This window comes from Rattus norvegicus, chromosome 4 (genome assembly GCF_036323735.1).
Source record: "Rattus norvegicus strain BN/NHsdMcwi chromosome 4, GRCr8, whole genome shotgun sequence".
NCBI lineage: Eukaryota > Metazoa > Chordata > Mammalia > Rodentia > Muridae > Rattus > Rattus norvegicus.
In genome coordinates, this window is record NC_086022.1 from 61,680,348 (window position 1) to 61,697,478 (window position 17,131).

The window sequence follows — 17,131 nt, forward strand, 5'->3', positions numbered from 1 at the left end:
CTTATTGTAGAGGGTGGTGGTTAACAGAGAGAACCACAACCAGTCAGAGAACAGAGAATAACTGACTGCACAGTGTTCAGCCTCAAATGGGACATCTGTGTCATTCCTCCCTCCAAGTGCTCATTGTGAGAAAAGGGTCAGGAAGATAGTCATGGCCAGAGACTGAGAAGGAGTATTGCAAAAGAGCATTGTTTTGGCATTTCAGGGCTGTTGCACTCATGAGCTCACAGCAGCTGTGGCCACCTGCACAAAATCAAGCCAGCTAACATTCCAGAATGTATGGGAGGGGATCATGAGATCCTATGAGCTATTGGCAGTTGGATGTTTGTTGAGGGAGAAAGTCAGTTTTCTTCAGGGGTGTGGTCCACGCTCCATTTGATGGCCCTGTGGACTGAGTGGATTATAAAACAAAAAAGAATACGAAATTAGGATGTGTGCACGTGTGTGTGTGTGCGTGTGCATGCTGGCAGAGTGGTCAAGTCAAAACACATTGCATAAATGTATGAAATTCTCAAAGAAAGATCAACGAAGATTTTTTCTTTTAAAAAAATCTTTATAATGATAATGAAAAAGGTAAATGACTGTAAGTAGATATAGAAATAGCTGAAAAATATACATGACTTGCTCGACCCCAAGCTAGATATAATCCCAACATGGAGAGGTGACCCATCCAGCAGGTCCAGTTATTCAAGGTCCCAAAGAGGCGCTACCTGAGGGTCAAGGCGGGGAGAAAAGAAGGAGACCAAGCAAGGTTCTGTTGTCAAGGTCTCGTTTATTGAGAGGAATGTACAGCATTTAAAGCTCTGAAGCAGGAATTGAAGCAGGAACTGAAGCTTATGGCGGGGGAGTACTGGGAAGTGCCCAAGGACATAAGGTAAATCATTAAACTGCAAGATATCCTCCTTAGACACTGGCAACAGTCTTCCAGGGACAAGTTCTTTGAAAAGGTCAAGTCCTTCTCAGGAATCTGCTAAGGGCAGGGCTTTAGCTTTGCTTGGTTCGGACTCTGGTCCCCAACAGAGAGGGGAGGTTGAACATGGAGTTTCACCCTTACCTTAGGAACTATTGACAATTGATTGCCATTGAGAGAAGGTAGAGTGTTCTTTAATAGAATTCTGTTTTGTAGTAAAACCACATTTCAGTGGGTAACCAGATATCTAGGACATGTAGCAGTACAAACTGTATTTGTTGGGTTAAAAAAGGACAACACAAAGTTGGGAGAGTTGGGAAGAAGGAGTGAATCTGAGGATTTGTGGGAGGGGGACAAATATGACCAAAATCTGTAACTTCAATTTTCTTCAAACCTTATTTATAATAATGGTTCTTAAATGCTTTAACCTCCTTTGTGTCCTACCATCCATTAGAGGTAGTGGAAAAAAGGGATATAGAGGAAGTGGACCCGTTGAGAAAGGTTCTTTGGAGTGACTCTAGTCTGTGTTGTCTGGGAATTGGCTATTCAGTTTATGGGGTAGCAGCGGCAGATGGATCCATTCACAAACACCCTGTGGAATAGCAAACATGAATCAGCAGCAGTTACACTACCTAGCAGAGAAAGCCAGGCCTCAGCCTCAGCATGATTCAGCAGGAGGGACTAGGAGGAACTCCAGGAGAAGTTCTCAGTTGTGTCTCTTTCAGTGAATTGAGGATCAGCAAAGACGAGAGACCAACAAGTGTTGCACAGCTAGCTCTACCAGCAAGCCTAGCTCAGACTCTGGCACTGTCGGTGGAGTCCTTATATATTCCTTCCAAACATCACGTGTCCTTCATGAGTGTAGCCTCAGCACATGTCCTGCCTCAGAATATGTGTCTGTCTCAGCTGATACCACTCTGCCATTCAGCCTGAGTCCTTCAACGTGGCAAGAAACTACAACACATCACCACAAGGTTTTTGGCACCTTTCTCTCTATGGTGTCCCAACAAGTGGAGCTCAACTATGCAATGCAAGGCAGACCAATACATGTGTGTCGTTAGCAAAAAAAAATCCTTTATCATGCATCCGTTCAAGTGCTTGCTTTAGCAGAACATCATTTCTCCTGTGTCTGCTTCAGCCAAATGTTCCTTCATGAGTCTACCTCAGCCAGCCACCTGTGTCCACTTCAGGAAAGCACTACCCATGTTTGCCCCAGCAAAACACCGTCCAACACAACTGACTTTCCAAAGAACCCTTAAGTTTCCACTTCAAAAATCTACTATACAAAGTTCTTAAAGAACTAATAAAGTGCTAAAGAGAACAAAGGAACAATGGGGGAAAAATCTTCAAGTAGAAGCAAATAAGGGATTCTTACCAGAAAAAATATCATTTGAATGATTCTAACATGGGTATTATAGAATCAGTTAAGGGCTTTAAAGGATTATACCTTATGTCGCATGTGCCCTTTGCTCCGTTTGGCATATCCCATTTACCCATCTTTCCGTCCCAGCTGTCCTCACACCAACCAGGTGGCATTCACCTGTTGTGTGGCAGCATCTGCTTTAAGGAAGCTGTATCTCCATTCTGTCCTGTGACTCCTCTGCTCCAACTGGGGATGCCACTTAGCTGTTCCAACATGCTCATTTAGAAAAAAGGAATAAATGGCCACCAGGCAGTCTTTAGGCAATTAGGAATGAGAGCCACCCCAGGGTCCCACTGATCCAGGGGAATGGAGTCCCTGCTGCCTGTACTGGGGGAGAGGCACTTTGAATTGTCTTGTCTTTGCTTTCTTATGCCCCACTCCCATTCCTCAGGACCACTGGCTTGCAAGCCCTAGTATCAGGTGCTGGTTTGGGAACTCTGGGAGTTGTACTCTTTAGTTATTATTTCTGAAGTTCACTGGGAAGCTGACATATACTTGTATTGCAAGATTGTACTGTTGAAATATTCTACACCTGCTTAATTTCATGTTTATTTAAAGCACCATTTTAGAGTAACTACCAAATACTGAGTGCTATCCTGTGAACTAGGGCTGGACGGCAACCATGCGAGGTTCTGCTTCAGGAGTATGTTCTCCAGAACAGAAGAAGCTACCACTTGTCATGAACTTACAAGGTATCAGGACCTGTGTTAAGTATTCTAATCATTATCTCACTTGCAACAATCCTATGAGAAAGAAGCCATTGCTCTTATCTTGACAGATGAGGAATCTGAGGGTTAAAGATTGTTAGAAACTGGTTCTAGAAAGAGTCAGTACAGGGTATATTTGAGCCAGGCCATGGGTATATTCGTTACTCAGTGTAGACAGTAGGTATGATTAGACCATAAAGGAGAATCGGGAATTCATCCTGGAGGTAGTAGTTCTAGCTGTCTGCATGGATGGGCTGCTAATGTGGCTTTGTGGTAGCACTAGTAACAGCTTAAGTTTGTGTTGTTCATGGGAAAGGGAAGAGCAGAAGACACTCTAAAGTAGAAAAGGAACAAAAAGTGTAGCACAGAGGTAAGGATCATGGTTCAAGCCTCTCTGAAGTTATTTGGTTTTTGAAAGCAGGGTATGTCCTATAATGGCAGATATATTCACAGTGCAGAGTCTGGTGCACCTCCTTAGGAACCTAGTGGGGTTTGGGGAGGTTTTATGGGAATGATTAGAGAACAGTCCAAGTCATGGGTCTTCTGTGGGATGGGTGGGAAGATCCTAATCGGTGTATGCCTGTAGCTAGTGGAGAATAAGGATGTATTTTGTTTTCCTAGTGTCTTAGAAGAACTATCAGGCTTTCCCTAAACTGGGGCAATGTCTTATTAGGTGTCACACTTTCATCAAGAGCCTGGAAAGGCAGAGACCATGTTGAACAGAATTTGGGTTGCAAGCACAGTCCCTGTTTCTTTTGTTTGTGCTTGGGATTCAGTTCCAGGAGACTAATCACCTTCAAAAAGTCCTAGGGACAGGAAAGTCACACCATCACATTAGCCCATTTGTCCTCATATTGCCAGACAGAGGCCTTTTCTATGGTCTTTCATGGAGGCTTGGATGCCTTTGGAAGCCTCTGATGGAGTCTTGGCCTGACTCAGAGAAGAGAAGAGCCTCGGTCTTTGGCTTGCACACTGTGCCAATGAGAGCATGAACGTGCTTCATAGGCCTGGAGTGGAAGAGTTAGGAAGTTGATGGAGCTTGTAGTTGATACCCTTTTGGATCTTGGGTTTGATTTCTTTGGGTTTTATGGGCAGGGAACTTAATATCCTTGGCACATGCGCTCTTGGCATTGCTTACCTGTACCTTCTTAAGCTCATTCTTGTGCTATTTGGCAAATGACATGTTCCCCCAATACTTGAGGTCTTTCTCCTTAAGAGACATGTGTCTTGTACCCGGGCATTCTTCATTTTATCTCTGTGCCATTTGGGAGGGCAATTGTGCTTGGTGTGGTTCTTGCACTTGACCATTAATCCATGGCTCCTGACTCAGCTGGAACAAGAAGACAAGGGTCTCTGTCTGTGAGGCTGAGTCATCTGCTTCCCAGCTTCTGATTATGGGATCAGAATAAAAATGATAGAAAACTATAGGTTGTTGTTCACAATCCTGTCTGGGTTCATCCCCTCCCCTTCTCACTTCTCCCTGAATAGCCATCTTTCCACCTCTCCCTTACTCTCTTAGCCTTCTCTTTCAGCTTTTTGTTTTCCAGGCCCAGCTTGGAAAAATTAGGAGCATCAAAAATGAACTCATTTCATAAGTAAATAATCTATGTTGTATTTTTAATAGACTTAGACTGAGCCAAGTACCTGAAATCTCAGCACTCCTGAGGCAGAGACAGGAAGATAATGAGCCTGAACTGTGTATAAGGAGAGCCTGGTGGGGGTGGAGGGATGAAGAGAGGGAGGGAGGGGAAGGGAGAAAGTGATAGGAGGGAGAGAGGAAGAGAAGGGGAGGGAGGGAAAAGAGGAAGAGGAGGAGGAGAAGGAGAAGGAGAAGGAGGTGGTGGAGGAGGAGAAGGAGAAGAAGAAGAAGAAGAAGAAGAAGAAGAAGAAGAAGAAGAAGAAGAAGAAGAAGGAGAAGGAGAAGGAGAAGGAGAAGGAGAAGGAGAAGGAGAAGGAGAAGGAGAAGGAGAAGGAGAAGGAGAAGGAGAAGGAGAAGGAGAAGGAGAAGGAGAAGGAGAAGGAGAAGATGATGACGACAATGACGACAATGACGACGACTTCTTGGTCAAAAGAATAGTCCTCTGTAGGTTAATTTCAGGGGTTGCCTTGTTCGGAGTAAACCTCTTATTCCCAGTAGCAGTCAGGGTGGGCTGTTATGCCTCAGTAACAAGAACTCTTATATCCTGTACACAGAGAAGCAAGGATTGATTTTGAACTTAATCTGTATGTCCACTTGCATCACCCAGTGGCTCTTTTGTATGTTGTCATTGCCCAGGTTGATTTGGAGGGGGGGGGGGCACTCCTGGAACACTACAGGTCCTTATATCACCCAACTCTCAACTCTCATACTTCACTGGTTGGAAGTAAGTTGTGGGCCAGATGTACTTTATTGGAGTGAGATATTGTATTGCTTACTCAGGGAAGGAACAAAATTATGGTACAGTAACAAATTCTCAGTTGTCCCTAGGCATGGCTCCAAAATCATACATGTATCATTAGTTCTAGTAGGTTCTCTCGGCAGCCCTCCAGTTTCTGCCTCCACATTCAAGGAAGGTGTTTTGCTCAAACAAAAGTCAGGTGGGTTTCAAGAAAGTTCAAGGTGCCAAAACTGAGGCCTCTGCTAGGCCAGGAGCAGCTCTGCTAATTTAATGATAATACCAGTTCTCTCCCTCATCCTGAAGATAAAGTATTCATGGGATAGGATGTGTAGTCCATTGTGGAGAATAATGGACCCCATGCTCACAGTGGGAAGACAGCTCAGTGTCCAATTCAGTTGCTGATTGCGTTTGTGAACTTCCCCAGCTCCTTCCCCTCCCTCAATTCACCCACAGTTGACTGAATATCTCCTTGAGCCAGTCACTGAATTAAACCAGGGGAACATTCAACTGAGTAATGGCCACTGCCTTCAAGAATCCCAGTTTAACGACAGTATTTTTCATAAGGCATGAGATATTTACTGTTTTTTTTTCCTCCCAGTGAGTAACTAAGGCAGCCCCTCTAAATGTCACTGAGGCTCCAGCGCTGATCCACTTGTGTTTGTACAGAGTTGTTTTCACGACTAATAAAACCATACGTGTTTACATGGCCTTTTGCGGAACATCAGATCTCTTTTCAATCAATTGTCTAAGTCAGACTAAAAGCCTTTCTGGGCTTCATGGTGCAGCTAGAACAATCCTTCGTTTGAGAATAAGGAAATCAGTGTGCCAAGAAGTGGTCTGCATGCTGGTTGAGTCTGGTGACACTTAAGTTTGCACTGGTAAAATCTGCAGAGGCTGCGGCAGGAATAGGGTGGCGTGGCACATCTCAAGCTACCTATTGCTATCCGTCTTCCATGTTTATTCAGGAGACGACATTCTTTCTGATCACTAGCTTCTTTCCTGACTCAGTCTGGATAATCACGCCCAGTTCTGGAGGCCACAGACGTGTCTCCCTCCATTCCCAAGCCGTGGCTGAGGTGTTCCTGGGTCACTTGCTTGTCTAGGCTATCTGTTGTCTGCTCCAGGTTGCTGCCTCCCAGCCTCGTTGATCTTTTTCCTTAGAGGTTCCGTCAAGTTCCAGAATGACTGCCTGGAGTTGGAATGCTGAAGTGTTAAAACCATAGGCACACCCAGGGCCTTTCCCTAGAGTCCCTTCCTGCCCTCCTCATCACTCACAATGGCCAAGGTCACCTCCTTATTGAGTAATCTACACCAGCCAGCAGGGTGGAGAGACTAAAGCTTGGCTTACCAGGAAGGATTAGAGCAGAGTAACAAACTTTGTTTCACCTTGAAAAGCAGCGCCAAGGTTAGAGTGAATGCTGGAATGCTGGAATGCTGTATTGAGATAGGTTCAAAGTGGAGGTCCCCCGCCCCAGGGAAACATTGTCTGTTGTGGACATTGTGAGAGTGAATTTCCTCCCCCTAGCATGCAGAGTCCCCACCCCATGTAGATGCCTTACATGGAAACTAAGCTTTAGGTAGAAAGACAACCCTCAGATCATTAGATCTTACGTATCTGGTATCTGGAGAGAGGAGGTGTCATGTGTCGACAATCTTGGTGGAGGTTGAAGTTTACTTATGACCCGCCTTACCCAAACAGTCACATAAAGACCCCGAATCTCAAACTGCATTTTTATTATTTTTTAATAAACTTTATTCTATATTACAAATAGTTTTTTTTGTTCTGAACTGCAAAATAGGAATGCCTTATATTTACATACACAGGTATACAATTAATTATAACAAAGGTACCGAGGCTTACCTTTACCAAGTTACAACTGGGCTCCAATTTAAATAGCATAGGTTTTCTTTTAAAAACTTTTTTTAAATCTTTTTGTTTTTATTCTTACTAGGATACTCTTTTTAAAAATCAAAACCAGAAGACCCTCCTTTTTTTTTTTCTTTCAGAGATTCCCATCCACCTGTCCTTGCGGCTCAGGGTAACACTGTTGTCTAAAGGTATATTTTGCTTTCTTCTTTCAAAGGGTCGGAATTCAAGGGGAGAGTTTTGGAATAGAGGTGGGGCAGGCTGGAGAAGGGTAAGTGGTGAGGAAAACAGAAGGGATCTGTTCTAGCTCTGCCAGTGGCCTTTCTCAGACTCGCAAGGCCGCTGCAGCTACTTAACCCACTCATGTATCCAGTTCCATCCCTCCTTCCTTTACTCTCTTAGCATCTGGGGCTTAATTCTGGGTCCTCTGACCAGGCCAGAACCCTGTGCTCTCTCTCACACCTCAGCTCTTGGAGGCATTGTCTTTTGTGGTACCTGGAGTTGCTGGTTGCTATGGTAACTTGACAAGACCCTGATGGAAGAGACAGAGGCTGTTCCCTACATGCTAAGCAGGGAGAAAGGCTGCATACAATCCTTCCTTCCCATCGCAGGTCTGGGGACCTGGTTCCCGCTTAGAGCACTCAGGACTCAGGACTAAGGTAAGACCACGTGTCCCAAAGACACCAGGCCCAGGTAGGGAGAGATATGAGGAGTGTCATCTATTCTCCAGCCCTGTTACTGGTTTCTAAATGGAAGCAAAATTCTTTGAGGTAAACTAGCTTTTGTTTTTAAAGAACGGAAGGTTTAATAAGCCAACAAGCTGACAAGAATGCCAGGGAAGGGACAAGGGAGACATCTTCCCCTTGTTTAGATAGAACTGATCTCTGCACAGAAATGAGAGGACATATGCCATCTTCCTCTCTTGCTTGGATAGAACTGAACTGATTTCTGCACAGGAGTGTTCCTTGATTCTGTTTGCTGGAGAGGTCTCTGCTTCAAAGTGTTTTTGCGGTGCTGCTTAACTGTACCCTCTGTTTTGAACTCCAATCTCATAAGGGAGCCCTTCCAACATGTGCTTGAGTCTTAACTTTAAATATATAGACAAAATAAATGGGCAGAAGAGGAAGAAACTGGCTAATTGAGTGGCCACTTGTATTTGTCTTATTGGGGACAGGGAGCTTGGGTCCCCCAAAATGAGCTTAGGTGCAGTTTGAAGGAGGCTGAGAAAAAATTTGAAGGACTCAGCAGTTCCAGGGGCAGCTCAGAGAGGGAGGACTAGATAGGAGCCCAAGGAGAAGGGAGGAGGGAGGAGGGATGTGAGTTTCCCCAACCAACTACTTAGAGCCCTCACCGGGGATCTTTGCCAGGAGGTAGAACATGACCTTCTCTTCACTCCTTGGGAACTGCTTGCTCTGCTCAGCTTCTGATAGCTATCAGTCTACTCAAGGGATTCCATCCAGGTGCTCACAAAGGCATTCTGTCTTTACAACCGAAAGACATAGTTTTTTTTTTTTTTAAACTTGGATGCTCCCTCTAATAAAAAGCAATATTATTGAAGAGCAATGATCTGTAGCAAAACAACAACAACAAAATGTCTCTCCTAAGATTTGAAATGTTTCCTTCAGTGATTGCTTTCTAAATGGGAGAGGGGTGTGGCCCTCATCAGAACCTCAGGGGAAGCTCGCAAGGCTCCAGCCTCTTTCTCAGGAGCTGCCCCTTTACCTCCACCTGCAATGATCCCTCAGCTGCTCACTTGTCAGCATGAAGCTCGAGTTGATTCTATGACATCAGGAAAATTTGTTCCTGATGACAGGAGTATTGGCCTTTCTCAAGATGAAGCATTTACTTGCTGTCTAGTGAAGTCAATGGCAGCGAGTCCTAGGAGAGATAGCAGGATGGAGGCTGTCTTATTTCTATCAAAATGAGAGGTGCTTAGGCCAAGATAGACCACGGCAGCATCACCCATGGTCCTGGAAAGTGTGTCAGAGTCTCACATCTTGGAGATCACTGGGGATGCCATTGCTTGTGGTTTCCCTAGGGGAGGACCCACAGGGTGTTGGCTGGAGGAGGGTGACCCTTTCACTCAACAAAGCAGCCAAAGCTGGGTTGGGACAGCACTTACTACTAATAGACTAAGGTACTGAGCAATTCCTGTATCAGAATCAGTACTTGGCCTCAGGGAGGCTCCTTGTACAGGAGGTTCAAGGAAGAACAGGGAGGAAGCTAGCTGCCAGGGTGGGGTATAGTCAGTAGACAGACATGCAACTGGGGGTGGGAGTGTGGGGTGGTAAATAAACACCTCAGAGTCATAAGGAGGTGGACAAGCTGGGCACTATATCAATATTAACCCAGTGGGAACAGGAGTTGAACCTGGGAGCATAGAAAGGCTTTGTCTGTTAGCAGCTCATGCTTTCTTGCAATTGTCCTGGATGCTCTACCTTGAGCTGCAAGATTCATTAAAAGTATTTCTCTTTCCAAATGTGCTGCCATTCGGGTACCACAAGCTTACTCCAGGGCTATGGGCTTCCAGCATGGAGACTCCAGGGGTTGGGTCTGGCCATGCATGTTGCACAGGGTTGCAAAGTACCTTGGTCTGGGGAATCTTCTATTTATTCTCTGTCCCCAAGTTTAAAATTATACTGAAAGAAGAAGGCAAGAAAGTATTTTCCTGAGGAAGTAACTGACTCAAAGGCTAACTTGACTTCATGGCACTAAGAAACATTAGGGCGTCTCCTTTCACAGAAGGAGGAAGACATGACCGGACCATGCCCACACCTAAAGAGACATATGCCACAGAGACATAACCAACCCGCAGATACCTTCCTTGGTTTCTTCCACAAATTCTTTTGCATGCAGGACCCTATCAAATTCCTTGCTAATCTCCCTTCAAGATTCAAATCCTCACTTGGCCTGATATTTTGGATGTGTGATCAGTACCATTTTGACCAGTGGTGTTATGAACAGGAGGATATAGAGGTGAGTGGGAGGTGAGAGAGACTACTTCCCCTCTGCCCCCTCCACACATACCTTTGGAACAAACTCTAGCAGATAAATGAAAGTTTCTCCTTTAACAGATCTGCAACACCCTGCAAATGAACTCTGGAAAGAGGGCAAGGCACCACTGCACTGCATGGCCAAGCTTCTCTGAGTTAGTTCTCTGGAAGTTCACAGACCACCAGGGTCTTTGGCTGCTAAGAGGAACTAGAGAACCCCAAGGAGGAGTTGGGTAGGAATATATGGGAGGATTTGACAGATTTTGGATAACATTGCCTATACTTGCTTTTAAATGTATCACACTTGCACCAAAAATTCAAATGGAAGAAATGGAAAGTAAACAAACAAACAAACAAACAAACAAACAAACAAGCAGCAAAAAGGAGAGTTTTTTACAGGCAAGATGGACCTCAACTTCTGAGTTCCTCAAGCAAGCCACTGGGACTGCCTACATTACCAAGTAAAGTAAAATAACTAAAGCCCCTCCCTCCCAAGAGAAATGAGGATACCCAGGAAATGTGACTGTCCTGGCCTCTTTCTTCCTGATATGTGTGTTTCTCTGAGGTGTTTGAAGTTTTGCTTGTAACAAAAATGACAAAAAAAAAAAATTCTGTACCGACAAAATAATAACAATAAAATCATCCAGTAAAAAAAAAAAGTCAGCAAGGTCACGAACTCTTTTGCTGCTTGTTCATATTTTTCTAACTGTGCAAAACTTAAAACTCAAATATCTCTCGCTCATGCATCTAAACACACACACACACACACACACACACACACACACACACCACACACACACACACACCTTCCTTCTGTCCACAAGTCTGCATTAAATAGGTTCCTGTCTCTCTTCTCCCTAACCCTTCATATGTGTAAAAAGACCTTTGCAGCTGAGGTACTCTTCCAGCCGAACCCCCACATGCACCCTAAAGCCTGCCAGGTCCTGTGGCTTCATGGAAGAAAACGATATGTGGTGACAGAAATTCTGCATGTCTCCACCCGGCAGTTGATTTGCCAAAACCTTTGGTTTTCTTGTTATTGTTTCTCATTACCCTTCCCAGACTCCAATGCATCTCTCCCCAGCCTCCTTTTCCTGTTTGCTACATCGGTGTGTCTTTGCTGTTTGTCTACAGCAATGCCACGTGGGGCCTTCTGCTCTGAGTCGCCACAGGTCAGCCTTGGTAGGTAGCATTTTGATTTCCTGTGATTAGAAGAATGTTCTTACCACATACACTACCACTCAGTGAAGTACACTGACACTGAAGACTGGACAGATGAACCAGGGGACAGAGAAGGGGACTGCCTCAGCATCCTCGTACATGGATAAGAAATCCTTGCATATTTCCTGCGGGTTCCTGGGTGCCTCCCCCAACCCTGTTCTCTCACATGCAGAGGGACTCGGTGTCCTTACAGGGGCAGGATGACAGACACATGGACTTTGCTCCATATGAAGCTTAGTGACGGAAAGTAATGGTATGTGATGCATGGCGAATGAAGGAAGGCGAGACTGTGGGATGCTATTAACACCTTCTCCAGTGCCTCTCTTGCCTCCATGAGTGTTGGACAACAAGAAGCCAGAGCTGCCTAAAGAGATTCTTGCTTATGGTGGAGACTGGTTCACTAAGTATCTATGATGTTTTCAAGACTGTATGTTCCCAGGACCCACCAAAAGACCACCTCTTGGCATAGCCACTTGGTACATTTCCGAACACACATTTGCTAAAGCAAAATGGCATATCCAAAGATGGAAAGACACAATGGAGACGCAAATGCCAAGGCCACTGTTTAGTGGTATGTACTGTTCTCCATATCCAGCCAGGTCCCTCACTTAGCTCTCTAGTCCCTTCCAGGCACAAGCTGTTGGCTGAGGCTGCTGGCGTCTTGTTTTGTCTTGGTGTGCGTAAGTATGTTTCTTCAGTGGTAGGTGACTTCAGGAAGGGTAAGAGGAAGAACCACTGAAGAGACAGCTGAGATGTTGATGAAACAATTCCCACAGAGGTCTGGACATTTCAGTGACAAAGTCATCTGCATAGCAATGGCACCGGATTCTGCAGGAGGGACAAGGGCTAGGCCTTCTGGCCTGGCCATCTATGGAGTTCTCTTAGACAGTAGGGATGGAGCCTCGGAGACGGCTGGAGGTAGACTCTCCTGGATGCATCTGCATTTCACGGTGAGCATTGGTGATGGTGACAAAGGAGCATGGAGATGCCTTCTCTAGACAACACACAAGGCTCTGGCAATAGATCCTTGACTATGGTCATGATGCATTTGAACTTGGGGTGAATAGAGAATAATTCATTGGTGCTTCTGGCATACATGGCATTCTTTTTCCTCTTCTCTCTCTCTCCATGTTACATTTCTGCTATTAGGAACCAGATTAGATAATGTAGGAGCATCTCCATGGTGGAATGTAACTGTTACCTTTTCCTGTCTGACTTTCCACAGGAAGGGGAGGAAGGTCATTCGGAAGGCCTCCAAGGATATTAGAAGGGGACAGAAGGCTGCTGGACATCAAATAGATAGGCAGCAGCTGCTGAGAGAGCATCTTTAAACTTCCACTGGTCCCCAATCCAACATCAGTAGGAGGCAAGGCCTTTATCTCACAGTTACAAAGCACCCAGGCCCACTGCCTGGCCTCTTATTGTTGAGTGTGTTGGAAAGGGAGATCTGAGTGATGTCTCCTACTTCAGATAATACTGAGCTCACAGTTGCTTCCCGAAGCCAGGTTTTGGACCACAGTGGGGATTGCCAAAGCAGACGGTGAAGTAGCAGCATAGGAATGTTCTGTCCTCAGCTCCTCATCCTTTCTGAGCCCTGCCACTGATGCATGGGGCCAGGAGCAGCTGGGAGGGAGCCTGACTCTGAGATCTGGTCAGGTCCCTCACTATGGCCTGGCCATCCCTAAATTGATGGAGGGTCAGCGATGTGGTCCAATTCCACTGGCAGAGCAACTGAAAGAGATGGGACTCCGGAAGGAGGGAGAGACAGAAGAGGCAGAGAAATGAAAGGAGAGACGGCGCTGCTTGGGGATTGCTGCTGATGCCTGTCGGAACTTGCACTTGGTAAAGATGATAATCTAGACTGAGGCACGGCTTGGTGTGTCCCTCCCTCCAGGATGGCCCTGGAAGGACAGTTCTCAGCTGTCTAAGCTCATGAGGGTTATGACTTGTTCTAGTTTGTAAGCCAGTTTCTGCTTTCCACACTGGTCATCATGGTCCAGGGGTCCAAGGATCTGTGGAAGGATCAAAAATGGGAGATTACTAGTCTGGGCATATGCACCTGTATTTCTAGGGTACAAAATAGACAGTATGGATGTTGTCAGGGCACTAGTGTGTCTTGTTACTACTGATACTATTGTGTAAGCAAGCAACCTGAGTGATGCAGGTATGGAGAAGTGAGAAGCATGTGAGACCCTGTGTCACCAGACACCAACACATACACTGTCATACTTGGATAATGTGTGCATTCCACTGAGAGATGGCTGGCCGAAGGAGAAGCCTTGTTGCAGATGCCTATGCAGAGAATCCTGTCACCTATCGTCTCAATGGCATCTGGCGAGTCCCATACCCAAGTGGGATGCTCAGGGGAACAGAATATGCTTTTCTGTTACAACAAATCCTACCTTTCCTTCCAAAATAAAGAAGTGCTTCCCCAACAGCTCCCAAATATCCACATTTAGAAAGCTAGTTGGCTTAACTTGGTCTATTAAAAGCCAAATAGCCCTAAAGGAATAAGGTTGTAAGTTGAATTGCTATTTAGCATTTCTGAGGTCAGGTGGTTGATAGAAGGCAATGATGGGGGATTGCACTGTTTGTGGGAAAGTTTCTGGGCTTTCCCAGAGACTCAGGACATGCTAGATTGAATCATTGTTCTGCCAGTTGCCAGTCTGGTGATCTGGGGTGAAGCATGATCTTTCTGAAGGATCATGCTTCCTTCTCTGTAATCTACATCTGATTTGTTTGGGTGCAGTGAGTAAGGCCAGGTCACACACATGAGCACCCTAGACACAATGCCTGCCCCACAGGAAGTACTAGACAAGCAGGGTGGGGTGCTCTCTGGTCTGAAGGGTAAGGTTGGAGAGCAGAAACTGCTGGATGAGTTTAGGGAGACTTGGAAGCACCTTGGGCTTTGGATTTCATGACTAGTTAAATTAAGGTGGGGATATCATGCTAGAGCTGCTTACTGAGTTGGTGAGGAATTGTCCTTTACTGCTATGATGCTAAAAGTAGGCAAGTGCTCTCATAGGGGAAGGGTGAGTGAAGCAGGAATCTTACAGTGCCGTCTCACAGAACAACCTTATTAAGTTGCCTGCTGCAAACAGGAGCACTATTCCCTGGCCCCTAACTCATCTGCAGACTGGTGACAGGGGTCCTTCCCCTAAGGGACTCACTGCTGCTTTCTGTTAACAGAATAGAATATGTTGTTCATGGCCTGAAGGACATTGGGCTCTGTACCTTCTGGGGTCCTTTAGCAGGGCTCTTGAACTTTTGGATGACAAAGTTGTAAGGGGAGAAAGAGCCTGGGCACTGGCTCCAGCTCTTGGTACGACCTTCTGCTCCAAGAAGGCAGCAATGATTCAGGGACTCTGGATCCTGAACTACTTGGTCTGTACCTGCACAGCTAAGCAACTCCCATAGCACCTTTGTATTGACTAGAATGAAGGCAGAATCCACAGTGGTGGCTACCCAGGTACTGTTTTCCAACTAGGGAACACAATGATAAATCATACACACCATCCCATTCTATTCCTTCTCTTCATTCAGCCCCATTCATTTCCACTCTTTTTCTGCCCTCCTATTCCACTCTCTCCTTCTATTCTACTCTCTCCTCTTTGACTCCATCCTCTTCTGCTCTGTTTCTATTCTGCTCTGGCCTGTTCTGCTCCACCGGATGCCATAACGCACTATGTCATCCACAAGAGTGAGGAAGTCTTTGTTCAAAGAGAATTAGATCAGAGAGGAAATTTTAAAAATTAAAAGGCAATAATGGAGAGAAAACCAGCTGGGTTTGGTGGGGCATACTGTGTTCCTAGATACTTTAGAAGGTTGAGGCATGAGGTAAGTTCAAGGTCAGGCTTGGGTCTCAGGGTACAGATTTGAATTAAGATCAATGTTGCAAATTTGTGGAAACTATCTCAAAAGAAAATGTGGTAGAGCCCTTGTCTTGCATGTGGGAGGCCTTAGGTTCAGTCCTAGGGCAAGGGGTGGAAAGGAAAAATGCAAAAGGTTTGTATATCTGAGAATAGTTGTTGCAGAATATATAGACTGGATGACCCCCCAGTGCCTTCTTTAAGTCCCACAGTTCTGTCCTAGGTCTAGATGGTAGAATTTCCATGACAGATACATGGGGCTGTTTCCATGCATGAAACATTCAGATATGGCCCCCATCTCTGTCAGTATAGGTGCTGGCAGGGCAGGGCAGGGCAAAGCTTACCTCCTCACTGTATTTGCCCACATAGGAGAAGATCTCCGAGAGCGCACTCATTGTGTTGAACTCATTCATGTGCATCCGCGATTGCTCAGCCAGGTACGCGTTCATGTCCTGGTCACTTATCGCCGGCATCTTCCCAATGTCTGAATAATACCTGTGAGGAGTGGGAGAAAGACAGAGCTGGAATTATATACAGAGAGTATACAGGAGACACAGAAGCTCTAAGTGATGGTATCCTATGCTGTGATCACCCGGTGATCACGGTAATGCCCCATCTGGACTTCCATGTCACAACTAGGGTGACCCCTCTGCAACTCTGATACAGAAGATGCCGAGAGAGAGAGAGAGAGAGAGAGAGAGAGAGAGAGAGAGAGAGAGAGAGAGAGAGAGAGAGAAGGCTATGGGAGGGTGGTCAGCGAAGAACCAGGAGTTAGCAGGAGTCAGAGGGTTTCTGGTCCAGAGCATCTACTTTGTTCCCAGCTCCTGACACAGGGCTCCAGCATGCCTTGTGCCTTCTCCAACAGGGTTGCAGGGTTCTTCTGAACAGTTGTTCTTCTCTGATGGCCTGTGCTCTCTGGAGGTTAAGAGAAGAGAGGCGGAGGCTGCTGGGAGAGAGAGGCTGGCAGAAGGCAATCAGTCACTGTCACTTGCAGCTGTGCACTGCTGTCAACTGGTTAATTAGATGCCAGCATTTACATTTTTAATTTCTGCTATTTGACATTTTATGCATCAGACCTCCAAGTCCCCCGCCAGAGGAGAGACGCACAGTTTCCTAATGAGGAAGTAAGAGGTCCCCGTGCCCCTAAGACGACCACTTTCTCATCCTCTACAATGTGCTTTAGGGTTGGTTGTAGGTGGCAGGAAATAAAGAAGAGGTAGCTGAAAAGATGGGGAGTCACTGGCAAGTCAAGAGGTCCTGTAGTTGCTGGCCCATGTTACACCAAGTCACTGGGCTGCAGGGCTGCAGCCATCAGCATAAGGAAGAGAATCAGCATCAGAATCTGGGAAGGGAGAAGAGATTCCAGGTGAGGTATCAGCAAGGGGTTTAAGGAGGGAAACTCCTTCAAGGTTTTCTGAATCTTGACTCTCAGAGCTCCAAGGGCTCAGGCTTCCTTCACAAGGTTAACCATATAGTGTCACTGTTCCTGCTCTGTGTGTTTTTTTGCTTATATCCCTCCCTCTTCTGACAGGGTATTCCTGCCCCATTCCCTTGCCACTCCCCTAAATTCTCCCTGTCCCCAACAGTGCCAGTACTTGGGTGACAGACTCATCATAAATGGTGTTTTAGGGCTCCACCGATCTCTGGCTCTAGGCCTACAGTGAATGACAGCTTAATCTGTGACCAGAATCTTCCCAGGCATGTAAGAGCAGAGATGGCTGCTTGCCTTGGGCCACAGTCTGCTGGGATTGCCACTGCATTTC

The 17,131-nt window shown here is 45.9% G+C and overlaps 1 protein-coding gene across 2 annotated transcripts in view; it reads right to left on the reverse strand.

Annotated features, from left to right (window-relative positions):
- Nucleotides 1-7,135: 7,135 nt before the first annotated feature.
- The window catches only part of Plxna4 (plexin A4), a 441,985-nt gene continuing 431,989 nt past the window's right edge, over nucleotides 7,136-17,131 (reverse strand). Inside the window, exons 32-33 of one of the 2 annotated variants that reach the window (XM_063285987.1) lie at nucleotides 15,713-15,863; nucleotides 7,136-13,511 (exon numbers count right to left, since the gene is read on the reverse strand). In XM_063285987.1, the coding sequence (XP_063142057.1) occupies nucleotides 13,416-13,511; nucleotides 15,713-15,863 (247 nt within the window). In that variant the 3' untranslated portion in view covers nucleotides 7,136-13,415. The remainder of the gene's footprint in view (nucleotides 13,512-15,712; nucleotides 15,864-17,131) is intronic. The other variant, NM_001107852.3, reaches the window with a different exon arrangement.